Source organism: Salvelinus sp. IW2-2015, unplaced genomic scaffold (assembly GCF_002910315.2).
Source record: "Salvelinus sp. IW2-2015 unplaced genomic scaffold, ASM291031v2 Un_scaffold1045, whole genome shotgun sequence".
NCBI lineage: Eukaryota > Metazoa > Chordata > Actinopteri > Salmoniformes > Salmonidae > Salvelinus > Salvelinus sp. IW2-2015.
The window spans coordinates 243,498-259,109 of NW_019942700.1; the positions used below are offsets into that span (position 1 = coordinate 243,498).

The window sequence follows — 15,612 nt, forward strand, 5'->3', positions numbered from 1 at the left end:
GACGGGGGGGCGGACTCCCACTTACTTGAAGTTGTCGTCCTCTACGAACTTCTGAAGCTCCTCGATATAGCGCACGGACATTAAATACTTCTGAACGTGGGGGAGGGTCACCAGGTGATCTGTGAAGGGGGGAAGTGGTATGGGGGAGGGAGAGAGGGTAGCAGGAAGACAAAAAACAGACAGTAAGACCAGAGAGACCAAGAGAGAGACAGACAGTGAGAGAGAGACGGTTTGGAACACTTCATTGTCTTCCTCTTATGTGTTATTTGTTGAGCTACATTTACTGCAACACGGATAGCAGTATCTCCTCCTAACCCCTCCCATCGGCAACAGTCTCCTAACCCCTCCCATCGGCAACAGTCTCCTAACCCCTCCCATCGGCAACAGTCTCCTAACCCCTCCCATCNCAACAGTCTCCTAACCCCTCCCATCGGCAACAGTCTCCTAACCCCTCCCATCGGCAACAGTCTCCTAACCCCTCCCATCGGCAACAGTCTCCTAATTCCTCTAATCAGCAGCACTCTACTTCTAACGCAAATTAACATCTGAGAAGTCTGGGTAATCCTTCCCCCGTTCTCTCCTCAAAGTCTGGTCCGAGTGAAGCAAATGGCTAGCGCCTAGCCGGCAGTACGTGAGAGACATGACGTGTAAGCTCTGGGGGCGAACACTGAGCGGTTTGGTTGTTGCATTTTAATGCTGTTACCAGCTGTCGTAGGGAGTTAAGGTTGTACATGTGTGCATTTCAGCCCCATGCGGTTGCCATCTTGTTCGGGCCCTGGGGAAGTTCTCGGAACCTCGCTGGCATTGGCCTTGCCGCTCATCTCTGTGTGCGTCGATGAGGGATTTACTTTATTTAAACCAACTCCGCTAACAATGCTGCCATGGCAGCGAGGCCAACTACAACTGGAATTAATAACCTGCCCTTCGTTTCACTGTGCTTGTTCTTTACTCTGCACAACATTTCATATACACTGTAAAAGTCTTATGCCAGGCCAGGATTTGATGGGCTTTCATAAACATTATTGCAACACTTTTAGGGTTCATGAGCTCAGTCTTGTTGCAGTAGAAGAGACATCTTGGATCTGAGATCTGATCCGCAGTTCCAATGTAGAAATGAGGAGTAAACATGTGCTTGCTCTTGCCAGTGTTGCCTAACTAAAAGTATCTTCAAAGCAGGCAAACTACAGATGATGTACATGCAAGGACAGCAGGACTACCATCATACAGGCTTGAGGGAACATTCATATCGTTTAACACTAGAACCCGCGCCTGGCCTTTCGGTCTATCAGTACCCTCTAGAGAATGTTGAGAAAGTTGCCGGGCGTTCCTTTAGCATATGCATCAGATATCAATATAAAAAAATAACAATAGTTATTTGTTTACGTAGAGTCGAGGATATGTTTTGTATAATTCTACAAAGTCACAGAAAAAGCGTAGGCCTATAACTTAGTTTCCTTTCTATTATGATAAAAACATCKCAGTGTAGTCCATTTGATCAACTTTACTTGTAGATTTGATTAGTAAGAGAGTTCTAGTAACTAATAAAGTCCAGTTACAGCTTCTTTTGACAAAGTAGAAGAAACTAAAAAGATAATATAACCCGTCAGGTGTGCAGGTGAAATTATTTCCAGTATTCCTAAAGAGAAGCACCAGTGCATAAACAATTGTAAATGATGAATAGCATAAATAAATATTTGTGGAAATATATTCATGACAAGATATAAAAAGTAATTTGTTGACTGTATCAGACACCATTGTGCTATTATACCCAGTGTCTTCACGAATTAATCAAATCTAGTCTTTCTTTACGCTTTTTGGGTCCACAGTCATCACACATCGTGGGCGCTTTGTGCGAGCAAGCCCCGCAAACAAATTGGTTGTACTGCACACAGTTTTCATMAATTTTGAGAGTTATTTGACAAAGGTAAGTGTCATAGAAACTGCAGAACATGCTCTTTCAGCTACTATTTAGAAATCTAAATATTTGACTTTGAAGGAGGATTTGATAAAGTGATGCTCCTTTCCCTGCCTCTGTCAATTACAAGATGCCGCCCATCTCCTCATGTACAATTTGACAACTGCTAGGCCTAATATTGTCACTCACCAGATTGTCAATTTAATCTTGTCTATATATATATATATATTGTCTATATCTCTTATTATGTGTAAAGTTCGTTTTGGTTTAGTTAGGGTGTAGTTTGTCATCCATGTGTCATTCATTCAGTGGGCTGTCATTGTTTGCTTCCCTGTATAGAGTCAAGGAGATCTTTTGCATTATTCTAGTTTAGGTGTAGTTTCGGTGTAGTTTAGTTATTCTAAAGGACTATTGCAACATTTAGCATGTTTTCGTTTCCCTTACAATACATTTGATTAGTAATAGAGTTATAGTAAATCAAACAGTCCTATAACAGCTTCTGTTTACAAAGGTGTGCAGTCAAATTATTTGCTGCTTATAAATAGGCATAACAAACTCATCATTACACTATTGCGTCTCAAAATTAAATCAACCTCGTCACCCTCCATATTTTCAGTTGAACCTAATTTGAATTAATTTGTGAAGTAATGTGGACAATTATCACCATTCATCCATTTGTCATTCATTCAGTGAGGAGAGAGAGACTCATTAGCGCCACATTGGCTGGGTACCAACATCCTACAGCACATTGTCTTGGAGCCTGGCTGGGTATCAACGTCCTACAGCCATTGTCTTGGCGCCTGGATTGGGTTACCAACATCCTACAGCACATTGTCTTGGAGCTGGCTGGGTACCAACATCCTACAGCACATTGTCTTGGTTAGCCTGGCTGGGTACAACATCCTACAGCACATTGTCTTGGAGCTGTGGCTGGGTACAATTCCTACAGCACATTGTCTTGGAGCCTGGCTGGGTACCAACTCCTACAGCACATTGTCTTGGAGCCTGGCTGGGTACCAATGTCCTACAGACACATTGTCTTGGAGCCTGGATGGGTACCAGTCCTACACCAATTGTCTTTGTAGCTGGCTGAGTCATCAATTGTCTACAGCACATTGTCTTGGAGCCTGGCTGGGTACCAACGTCCTACAGCACATTGTCTTGGAGTCTGGCTGGGTGCCAACGTCCTACAGCACACATTGTCTTGYAGCCTGGCTGGGTATCAACGTCCTACAGCACATTGTCTTGGAGCCTGGCTGGGTACCAACATCCTACAGCACATTGTCTTGAWGCCTGGCTGGGTATCAACGTCCTACAGCACATTGTCTTGGAGCCTGGCTGGATACCAACGTCCTACAGCACATTGTCTTGGCGGTGTTAAATTGGAAATGGGTGCGGGAAAAAACTGTAAAAAGGCTCTAAATACTTTTCTGTTTGTGATAAAAAAAATCAGACAAATGAGATGTGTAAAATACAAACATTTAGGGAAAGGCAGGGAAGGAGCAAGACAGATTTTTTTGGGGGGAGGGGCAGATTTTTTGCAGGTAATTTTAACCTATTTTTTCTCCCCAACTTTTTGATTATGATCTTGTCTCATCGCTGCAACTCCCCAATGGGCTCGGGAGGCGAAGGTTGAGTCATGCGTCCTCCGAAACATGACCCGCCAAACCGCTCTTTTTAACACCCGCAAGCTTAACCCGGAACCCAACTGCACCAATGTGTCAGAGGAAACACTGTTCAACTAATGACCGGAAGTCAGCCCGCAGGCGCCTGGCCCGCCACAAGGAGTCACTAGAGTGCGATGAGCCAAGTAAAGCCCCCCGGTCAAACCCTCCCCTAACACGGACGATGCTGGGCCAATTGTGCGCCACCCTATGGGACTCCTGGTCACGGCCGGGATTGAACCCCAGGCTGTAGTGATGCCACAACACTGCGATGCAGTMKSTTAGACCGCTGCGGCACTCAGGATTCTTTTCTTTACAAAATCAAACGTCAGTGGCAGTTGGCGGTTCTAGTGTTAACACTATTATGCTGACCCGAATCAAACTGTGCTGGATCTGATACGTCCTTTCCAGCAACTACGCCGGATGCAGCCAGGCCAGTGCAGTACAGTTTACCTCAGTTGGGCTCAGTAGTTTGAAAAACCCTTCATCGATAAGAGATTATTTTAGATTTGAGGGTGTCTGTGGGTGATTGTGGCTGAGGGGGTGAAGCTGACAATAAGGAAACCCTTCACTAACTGGTATATACTAAACRCAGCAAAAAAAGATACGTCCCTTTTTCAGGACGTCTTTCAAAGATAATTCGTAAAAATCCAAATAACTTCACAGATCTTAATTTTAAAGGGTTTAAACACTGTTTCCCATGCTTGTTCAATGAACCATAAACAATTAATGAACATGCACCTGTGGAACGGTCGTTAAGACAATAACAGCTTACAGACGGTAGGCAGTTATGAAAACTTAGGACACTAAAGAGGCCTTTCCACTGACTCTGAAAAACACCAAAAGAGAGATGCCCAGGGTCCCTGCTCATCTGCGTGAACGTGCCTTAGGCATGCTGCAAGGAGGCACGAGGACTGCAGACGTGGCCAGGGCAATAAATTGCAATGTCCTGTCATGATGTGGCCCTTTCTGGGTATAGATCATAGCTTCTCACGCTCTCCTACACCCAGGTTCTGTTATCTAAATTCCTGGCGGAGACTCTCTCCCCCTTTTCATGCAGTATGGAGAGAGAGTAGAACAAAAGGAACTCCCGCCAAATTCTACTACATTACAGAATTTGAGACTGGAAAAATATCCATATTTTGGAGAATGTGTAAATGGTCAGTGGAGAAGCCATCTACGACCCGGTCCGTTTTGTTTCATGTTTGTGACCTCATGAAAGATAAAACAGCCACATTACCCTAACTCTGTTTATACAGGNAAAACAGCCACATTACCCTAACTCTGTTTATACAGGCGCCGCCGTTATGAGGTTTGCATCTAATTATTGTATACAATGAATGAGTAAAGATGAAACAATTTGTGAAATGATGTAATGTTAAACCTTTAATGGGAGATAATTGTAATTCCCTTTAAAGTTGAACTAAGTCATTGGCCCGCCCCCGTGAGCACAGACATGATCACACGTCATCGAAGCGCCTTTTCTACTGTTACGAATAAAAGCCCTCCTAAGAAAATCCTCTTCAGACTACGCGTATCTCGGTGGAAACTGAGGTGGCATAGGTTTGAGTACCAAGACAAAGCAAACCCACAGCGTGAGCTGTGATTGCAAATAGTTATTGAATTCCTAACCATACCACGTGGAGCATTGGCTACACGGATGTAAATGGTTAAACTCTGAGACTATCGATCCCAACAGGATAAGAGCAAATCTTAGATACTAATTACTAGTCTGCAGCTAGAAATGATGTAAACCTGGGATGCGGATACCGACAACCGCCGAAACATCTATTCTATGAGAACATTTCTGAATGGTACTCTGAAGTATCCATTCTAACCACTAAATACTTTGATCTTCAGGGAAACCAAAAGAGAGAGAGAAGGATGAACTGACTCTCCAGCAGACGGACTGACAATTCCAACAGAGATCACGACGACACCTGGGCGTAAATATATATTGATTGTAATTATTCCCGAATGAGTGAGCGTTCATGTGCAAAGGATTAACATTTCAATGAATATAATTATCAACTGTGTAGTGACTGCTTTTGTCTTTCCCGCTCAGTCCACACCCACTTCCCTTTGTCCACCAAGCCGTCATATCGGCTTAGCCCACTAGGGAACCTCCCCTATCATTTGTTAGTAACAGATCTACTGTTTGTGCATTTCTGTGATTATTTAGTTAGTTAGTAAATAAATTATGAAGACAATTGCTGTATGGATGATTCATAGTAAAGGCTGGGTTCGTGCAGATAACCAACAATTTACGACATTTGGAATGAGACTGACGTGAGGTAAAGAATAATTCATTAATAAAAATACTAATTGATCAGATATTAAAATATCTGAAAGTTATATTAGGAAAATAATAACTTTGTAATCTGAAGATTATCCTTGGTGCCTCSACTTCCTAGTTAAATTACATTTACATGATTAGTTTAATCACGTAATAATAATAACAGAGAATTGATTTTGATAAAATAACAGTCTTCACTTTAAACGACGGTCTGAGACGCCGAAGACTTAGGACACTAAAGAGGCCTTTCCACTGACTCGAGAAAACAAAGAAAGATGCCCAGGTCCCTGCTCATCGGCGCGTGAATTGCCTTAGCATGCGTGCAAAGGAGGCATGAGGACTGCAGATGTAGCCAGGGCAATAAATTGCAATGTCTGTACTGTGAGATGGCGAAGACGACTACAGGAAGACAGGCCGGCACAGCTGATCGTCCTCGCAGTGGCAGACCACGTGGTAACAACACCTGCAGCAGGATCGGTACATCCGAAATCACCCTGCGGGACAGTTACAGGATGGCAACAACAACTGCCCCGAGTTAACACAGGAACGCACAATCCCTCCATCAGTGCTCAGACTGTCCACAATGGCTGAGAGAGGCGGACTGAGGGCTTGTAGGCCTGTTGTAAGGCAGTCTCACCAGAACATCACCGGCAACAACGTCGCCTATGGGCACAAACCCACGCGCTGGACCAGACGGGAACTGGCAAAAAGTGCTCTTCCTGACGAGTCGCGGGTTTTGTCTCACCAGGGTGATGGTCGGATTCGCATTTATTGTCGAAGGAATGAGCGTTACACCGAGGTCTGTACTCTGGAGCGGGTCGATTTGGAGGTGGAGGTCCGTCATGGTCTGGGGCGTGGTGTCACAGCATCATTCGGACTGAGCTTGTTGTACATTGCAGGCAATCTCAATGCTGTGGTTACAGGGAAGACATCCTCTGCTCCCATATGTGGTACCCTTCCTGCAAGGCTCATCCTGACATGACCCTCCAGCATGACAATGCATCAGCCCATACTGCTCCGTTCTATGCGTGATTTCCTCAAAGACAGGGAATGTCAGTGTTTCAGCCATGGCCAGCAAAGAGCCCGACTAAATCCCACTGAGCACGTCTGGACCTGTTGGTCAGAGGGTGAGGGCCAATTACCCCACAATGCCGGGAACTTGCAGGTGCCTTGGAGGAAGGGTGGGGTAACATCTCACAGCAAGAACTGGCAAATCTGGTGCAGTCCATGAGGAGGAGATGCACTGCAGTACTTAATGCAGCTGGTGGCCACACCAGATACTGACTGTTACTTTTGATTTTGACCCCCCCCTTTGTTCAGAGACACATTATTCAATTTCTGTTAGTCACATGTCCATGGAACTTGTTCAGTTTACGGTTCGGTTGTTGAATCTTGTTATGTTCATACAAATATTTACACATGTTAAGTTTGCTGAAAATAAACAGAGTTGATAGTGAGAGAACGTTTCTTTTTTTGGGTGAGTTTATATAGCCTTCTGTCGCTGAAACAAGTCTGTTGGTTTCACCTCTGCTGCTGCTAACATGCATAGAATAACTGATCTAACATACCATATAGCGGGCTTTCCTTCTTTTCACCATGTATTACTTAACCTGGCATCCGTTGAGCACAACAATATATTTTTGCGTGGCGAAGCTGACTTGTCTGTAAAAATGAGGGAAATGTTGTACTCTTACCATATTTACAGGACATCTGCAGGTCAGAGATCACCCTCAGCAAATTGTTCATCTGATTGGTCCTCTGCTCGGTCTCGATGATGCTATCCGACGCCGGATAGGCCGAGTCGATGTAGATCATGTCCAATAGGTAGATGCCTGAAGGGGGAGAGGGGAGGGACCAGAGGAAGGGAAGGAGTTAGTCAGATCCTGTGCCCAGCTTCATTAATATTAATTGTGACAGACATACAGTATCTTGGTTAGATAAGTATTCATACATGTTTGAATCACCTTTGGCAGCGATTACAGCTGTGAGTCTTTCTGGGTAAGTCTAAGAGCTTTGCACACCTGGATTGTACAATATTTAAAATTCTTCAAGCTCTGTCAAGTTGGTTGTTGATCATTGCTAGACAGACATTTTCAAGTATTGCCACAGATTTTCAAGCCGATTTAAGTCAAAACGGTAACTAGGCCACTTAGGGATATTCAATGTTGTCTTGGTAAGCAACTCCAGTGTATATTTGGCCTTGTGTTTTAGGTTATTGTCCTGCTGAAATGTGAATTAATCTCCAGCCACCACCATTCTTGAAAATATGAAGAGTGGTACTCAGTGATATGATGTGTTGGATTTGCCCCAAACATAACYCTTTGTATTCAGGACAAAGTGAATTTCTTTGACACATTTTTTTTGCAGTATTACTTTAATGCCTTATTGCAAACAGGATGCATGTTTTTGAATATTTGTTATTCTGTACAGGGTTCCTTCTTTTCACTCGGTAAATTAGGTTAGTATTGTAGAGTAACTACAATGTTGTTGATCCATCCTCCGATTTCTCCTATCACAGCCATTAAACTCTGTAACCGTTTAAAAAAAAAAATCACCATTGGCCTCATGGTGAAATCCCTGAGCGATTTCCTTCCTCTCCAGGAACTGAGTTAGGAAGGACACCGGTATCTTTGTAATGACTGGGTGAATTGATACCATCCACATAATACAATTAACAACTGCACCAATAAWGAATATTTATTTTATAATAAAAAATAAATCAATTATGAAATAGCGCCCCCTTCTGTGCACATTCGGTAATACCGTATAACCCGGTATGGTACATAAACGGTATGACATGGTACAGGAACGGTATGACGGTATGAACATCTTCATACCACCCAACCATATTGAGGAGCTGTGTTGAGTACTGGGGCGTGTCACTCCTCTTAGTCCAGCTCAAAACCACATTAATTCCAACTATAGTCTTATGTTGTACGGCTGCTTGGTTTCCATTCAACTTTCCTCCTAAACTCAACCTGGTTGAAGCAGACTGAAAAGCTGTGCTCATAGTGCTTTAACCAGCTATCTTAACCTGGTTGAACCAGACTGAAACCCTGTGCTCACAGTGCTTTAACCAGGCTACCTTAACCTGGTTGAACCAGACTGAAACGCTGTGCTCACGGTGCTTTAACCAGGCTATCTTAACCTGGTTGAACCAGACTGAAACCCTGTGCTCACAGTGCTTTAACCAGGCTACCTTAACCTGGTTGAACCAGACTGAAACGCTGTGCTCACGGTGCTTTAACCAGGCTATCTTAACCTGGTTGAACCAGACTGAAACCCTGTGCTCACAGTGCTTTAACCAGGCTACCTTAACCTGGTTGAACCAGACTGAACGCTGTGCTCACGGTGCTTTAACAGGCTATCTTAACCTGGTTGAACCAGACTGAAACCCTGTGCTCACAGTGCTTTAACCAGGCTATCTAAGCTGTCCGTGGACATCACAAACTGTTGTGTACAGTACTCTTTAGTCTTGTGAGACTGTTGGCTAAAAAGTTACAACAAATCAAACAAGATTTTTGATCTTTATCTGTCCGTTGTTAACCTTTAGTTCTCTATAACTCTTTGTTCCAGACGCTGTCTGTTGTTAACCTTTAGTTCATATAGACTCTTTGTTCCAGACGTGTCTGTTGTTAACCTTTAGTTCATATAGGACTCTTTGTTCCAGACTGTCTGTTGTTAACCTTTAGTTCATATTAGACTCTTTGTTCCAGACGTGTCTGTTGTTAACCTTTAGTTCATATAGACTCTTTTTCCAGACGTGTCTGTTGTTAACCTTTAGTTCATATAGAACTCTTTGTTCCAGACGTGTCTGTTGTTAACCTTTAGTTCTATAGACTCTTTGTTCCAGACGTGTCTGTTGTGAACCTTTAGTTCATATAGACTCTTTGTTCCAGACGTGTCTGTTGTTAACCTTTAGTTCATATAGACTCTTTGTTCCAAACGTGTCTGTTGTAACCTTTAGTTCTTATAGACTCTTGTTCCAGACGTGTCTTGTTAACCTTTAGTTCTATAGACTCTTTGTTCCAGACGTGTCTGTTGTTAACCTTTAGTTCTTATAGACTCTTTGTTCCAGACGTGTCTTGTTGTTAACCTTTAGTTCATATAGACTCTTTGTTTCCAGACGTGTCTGTTGTTAACCTTTAGTTCTTATAGACTCTTTGTTCCAGACGTGTCTGTTGTTAACCTTTAGTTCTTATAGACTCTTTGTTCCAGACGTGTCTGTTGTTAACCTTTAGTTCATATAGGCTCTTGTCCAGACGTGTCTGTTAACCTTTAGTTCTTATACTCTTGTTCCAGACGTGTCTGTTGTTAACCTTTAGTTCATATAGGCTCTTTGTTCCAGACGTGTCTGTTGTTACTTTAGTTCATATAAGACTCTTTGTTCCAGACGTGTCTGTTAACCTTTAGTTCTTATTAGACTCTTTGTTCCAGACGTGTCTGTTGTTAACCTTTAGTTCATATAGACTCTTTGTTCCAGACGTGTCTGTTGTTAACCTTAGTCAATAGACTCTTTGTCAGACGTGTCTGTTGTTAACCTTTAGTTCTTATAGACTCTTGTTCCAGACGTGTCTGTTGTTAACCTTTAGTTCTTATAGACTCTTTGTTCCAGACGTGTCTGTTGTTAACCTTTAGTTCATATAGACTCTTGTTCCAGACGTCTGTTGTTAACCTTTAGTCTTATAGACTCTTTGTTCCAGACGTGTCTGTTGTTAACCTTTAGTTCATATAGACTCTTGTTCCAGACGTGTCTGTTGTTACACTTTAGTTCTTATAGACTCTTTGTTCCAGAACGTGTCTGTTGTTAACCTTTATGCATATAGACTCTTTGTTCCAGAGACGTTGTCTGTTGTTAACCTTTAGTTCATATAGACTCTTTGTTCCAGACGTTCTGTGTTAACCTTTAGTTCATATTAGCTCTTTGTTCCAGACGTGTCTGTTGTTAACCTTTAGTTCATATAGACTCTTTGTTCCAGACGTGTCTGTGTTAACCTTTAGTTCTTATAGACTCTTTGTTCCAGACGTGTCTGTTGTTAACCTTTAGTTCATATAGGACTCTTTGTTCCAGACGTGTCTGTTGTTAACCTTTAGTTCTTATATAGACTCTTTGTTCCAGACGTGTCTGTTGTTAACCTTTAGTTCATATAAGACTCTTTGTTCCAGACGTGTCTGTTGTTAACCTTTAGTTCATATAGACTCTTTGTTCCAGACGTGTCTGTTAACCTTTAGTTCTTATAGACTCTTTGTTCCAGACGTGTCGTTTTTTCCCGCCGCTACGATTGTCATGCATCTTGGAAACATATACAGTTTGCACAAAGGTCTTAAGATGAAACCGTTTTATAAAAGAGACAGTGATACAGAACCCAGATCTGAATGCTCCTTGTGCTGGTGAAACTACAGCAGAACAGATGTCTGTTTGATCGTATATACAACGCGGTAGGAAATTAAGACGAGAGATTCTTAGCACAATGCTGAGTTTTACTGTTGTGTTGGAGTTCAGGCTGTCCTAGTCTTTGTTGTTGAGCATGTGTTGTCTCACAATCCTCCTGTTTAATCCTCCTGTACAGCCAGCTATTGTTTTACAGGCTGGAGGCCTAGGATTTTACACTCACGAAATGATGCAAAGTACTTCACACCCCTCTATTCTCTAACACGGTAATTCTAAACATTAAACCACAACAGAACACTAGTAGGTTGCCTTGCCGAATATATTCCACATACTGTCACTAGTTCTCAGTCTGACGTATGACAAAGTGGGCATATCCGTACTCTCTGCGCGTGACTACTTTCTGAAGGCATTATACTTAATTTATATAATATGCTCTTCATATGTGGTGAGAAACAAAAACGGCGTCAGAATGTCACAGAAGACAGTCATTGTCAAGTCCAAAATACACCATGCCGCTCAATGTGTCAAACAGGTCAAACTACACACCATGCTCTGCAATGTGTAAACAGTCAAAACACACCATGCTCTGCAATGTGTCAAACAGTCAAAACACCCATGCCCTGATTGTCAAATCAGTCAAAAACCTGCCTGCAATGTGTCAAACAGTCAAAACAACACCATGCTCTGCAAGTGTCAAACAGTCAAAAACACCATGCTCGCAATTGTCAAACAGTCAAAACACACCATGCCCTGCAATGTGTCAAACAAGTCAAAACACACATCCCTGCAATGTGTCAAACAGTCCAAAACAACCATGCTCTGCAATGTGTCAAACAGTCAAAACACACCATGCTCTGCAATGTGTCAAACAGTCAAAAACAGCCATGCTCTGCAATTGTGTCAAACAGTCAAAACACACCATGCACGCAATGTGTCAAAACAGTCAAAACACACCATGCTCTGCAATGTGTCAAACAGTCAAAAACACACCATGCCCTAGCAATGTGTCAAACAGTCAAAATAACACATGCTCTGCAATGTGTCAAACAGTCAAAACACACATGCTCTGTCAATGGTAAACAGTCAAACACACCATGCTCTGCAATTGTTAAACAGTCAAAAATACACCATGCTCTGCAATGTGTCAAACAGTCAAAACTAGTAGAGAAGCGGCAAGGACTGTTCCCCATTTCCTGCCCTTATTCTGTGCAGAGGAAAAACATGGCACGCATGAAACGCAACCTGGAAAAACATCTGCTGACCTTTTTATTGAATGGATGTCAGACTTTTCCTACCATTCGACTCTGTATCCTAACCATCTACTTTCACCCATAAGGCATGTGTATACATTGTCACACTGCGTTTACATGTGGGCAGAGAAGCCGGTGAGTCTTTGTTTGTTGTCTCTCAAATTGCAAGGGGGTTGGAATCATCTTTCCACATCTTTCTGGAAGGGGGTACGACAACAACAAGGCAAATAAGAACATTGTTTTTCGAGTCAGACTGTGGGCCTGTCAGTGGAGGTATAGAGAGTAGTGGAGGAGAACAGAGGAGAATGGGCCTGTCAGTGGAGGTATAGAGAGTAGTGGAGGAGAACAGAGGAGAATGGGCCTGTCAGTGGAGGAGGAGAGAGTAGTGGAGGAGAACAGAGGAGAATGGTTCAGTTGTATTTTCAGGGTGATTGGGGGAGCAGGCCGATACTTGGCCAGGACCCAGGGGAAAGAGGGAGGAGAGGTGGTTGGCATCATCTTTCCAAACCTTTCTGGAAGACATTTTGTATAGAAACGAGACGTCACCCATCTACACACACATAACTAGACCACTTCAGCAGCTGCGGTTCATTTGCCCCAACAATATATTCCACATGTTGCCATACCCCCCCTAATTGGTTTAAACAGGGGCRCTACCATCGAAGCGGAGTAGAAGACATTTTTGATTAGTGTCAAAATTTGCAAAGTGTCTGTTGGCGACTTTGTCACCTCTGTTGGCGACCTCGTCAGACGAATGTGATGAGAAGAGAAGAGGAGAGCAGATTGAGATGTATTGAGCAGGGACTGGGGTCAAAGGTTGCTTTGAGCTACAGCCCTGAAACCTTAGCCGTCCCTTTTGGGGAGGATGTAGACCTGCTCAGAATGTGGCATGCTAAAATCCATGCGTAGAAAAATGGACAACAGGCAAAAAACAAACCCAGCTAACGTGGAAAAACAACCACTTCACGGTGAGAACGACAGAGCAGCTTAAAGCGGGGGCTGAACTTACTGATTTGCCCTCGTTTTGTTTTAGCTTGTTCATTAACAAATGCAGCGGTCATTGCTGAAGCCTAACGAGAGTTGTCTTCGGGACTATGGTTTAATGTGGGTGACTCGTGTGTGTGTGTGTGTGTGTGTGTGTTCGCACGTGGGAAGCGTTTTTACATTCACTCTGTCTTGAAGTCACCTAGGCTAACTAGTATTAGCCAACTTCTTTCATCTATTAGCTTCAGCCGGCTGGTGTGCGACCGTGGCAAAGTTCGCTTGACTTTGGATAGCCTATCTCTCGGGATAGTTAGGGACCGTCAATATATTACACAATGTAAATGGAACAATATTTTAATTTTGCACATCTTTGAGTTGCCTCATTAAATGCTTTCAATATTTGCATAAGCATTTCTACAATTTATAGTTGGTTAGAGGTTTTTACACTGGTGGGAATTGGCCTATTATGGATAGGGCTACATTTAAATGTTTCTTACAGAAGAAATATGAAATACATATGCATAAGCATGGTAGGGAACAGTTTGGCGATCATGGAAAAATTATTAGACCAAAGTTGACGACAACAGTTACCCTGACACAAGACTGAATCTCATTACACTGTTGATTTTATGTGCATTTTACATTTACTGTACTTTTTGCCACATTTGTCGATAACGAAACCTGAAAATACTCTGGATACATTGGGACATGATAAATGTGTGGTAGGTGCAACATAAGACAAHACAAATGACAAGGGTTTGAGTGAGAGGACTAAACTAGTGTTTCCAAGTGGACACACACCTCTCCAAAGTGGGCACAGTTCCTAAGTCATTTCAATGAGTTTATATGACTCAAAGAAGACTGTTCAACTATAAGGTGGTTATTTGAGCTCTCCTAGCTGTGCCGTAGTTGAGAGCTACAGCAAGCACCAACGTCAGTGTTTTTGAATCACAACTCTGATCCTCCAGTCATCAACAATTACTTGGTTAGACAATCCAACGGTCATTATAATCAGTCGGGTCAGGTGGGCCAATCTTTATAATAAGTTTGTTCCTGGCCAACGAATGACAAAGCTAAAGTACTGAAATACGAGTTACATAGTGGTTAGGCTTTCACATGGCAGGTTCGAGAAGACAGATTTGTATGTTTGAGTAGCATAGAAAGAGGTCAGGAGCATCAGGTGCGGAGGTGTTTCGATCAGTGAATTATCACAATCATCAACAGGCTCATTCTGTTCAACGACCCAGGGTATGACACCATGGTTCATCTGGTAACTGTAAATCAAAATGCTCATTCGTTAGAACGACCCGGGTTACACCACTGTATCTGGTAAATGGTACATCATGACCAAGGCTCATTCTGTTTCAGAAAGACCAGGGTATGACACCATGTCATTGGTAATGTACATCAACCAGGCTGCATTTGTTCAGAAGCCAGGGTATGACACTATGTCATCTGGTAACTGAATACCAGGCCTCATTCTGTTATAACGACAGGGTATGAACAGTGTCATTGGTAATCTGTACATTAACAGGTCATTCTGTGATCAGAAGACCAGGGTATGACACATGTCATCTGGTAACTGTGTAAATCAAGCCAGGCTCATTCTGTCAGAACGACCCAGGTAATGACACCATGTCATCTGGTAACTGTACATCAACCGAGGCTCATTCTGTTTCAGAACGACCAGGGTATGACACATGTATCTGGTAATACATGAGTGCTCAAACAGGCTCATTCTGTTCAGGAGACAGGGGGTATGACACCATGTCATCTGCCGTAACTACGATCATCAAACAGGCTACAGTCTAGTTCAGAACGACCACCAGGCGTACTGACAACCATGTCGCTCATCGTGACTTAACATCAACCAGGCTCATTCTGTTCAGAACGACCAGGGTATGACACATGCTCTGGTAAACTGTTACATAAAACAGGCTCATTCGGTGCTAGAAGACCCAGGGTATGACATATGTATCTGTAATGTACATAACCAGGCCTCATTCTGTTTCAGAAGACCCGGGTATGACACATGTTCAAATCTGGTAACTGTACATAATACCAGGCTCTTCTGTTCAGGACGCAGGGTAGACACCATGTCATCTGGTTAA

General features: G+C 42.9%; 1 protein-coding gene across 1 annotated transcript in view; it reads right to left on the reverse strand.

Moving 5' to 3' along the window:
• The window catches only part of LOC112069541 (ras-specific guanine nucleotide-releasing factor RalGPS1-like), a gene marked incomplete at its 5' end in the record, with an annotated part of 190,967 nt that overhangs the window by 66,714 nt on the left and 108,641 nt on the right, over positions 1–15,612 (reverse strand). Inside the window, 2 exons of the mRNA XM_024136878.2 lie at positions 26–119; positions 7,570–7,707. Of these exons, the coding sequence (XP_023992646.2) occupies positions 26–119; positions 7,570–7,707 (232 nt within the window). The remainder of the gene's footprint in view (positions 1–25; positions 120–7,569; positions 7,708–15,612) is intronic.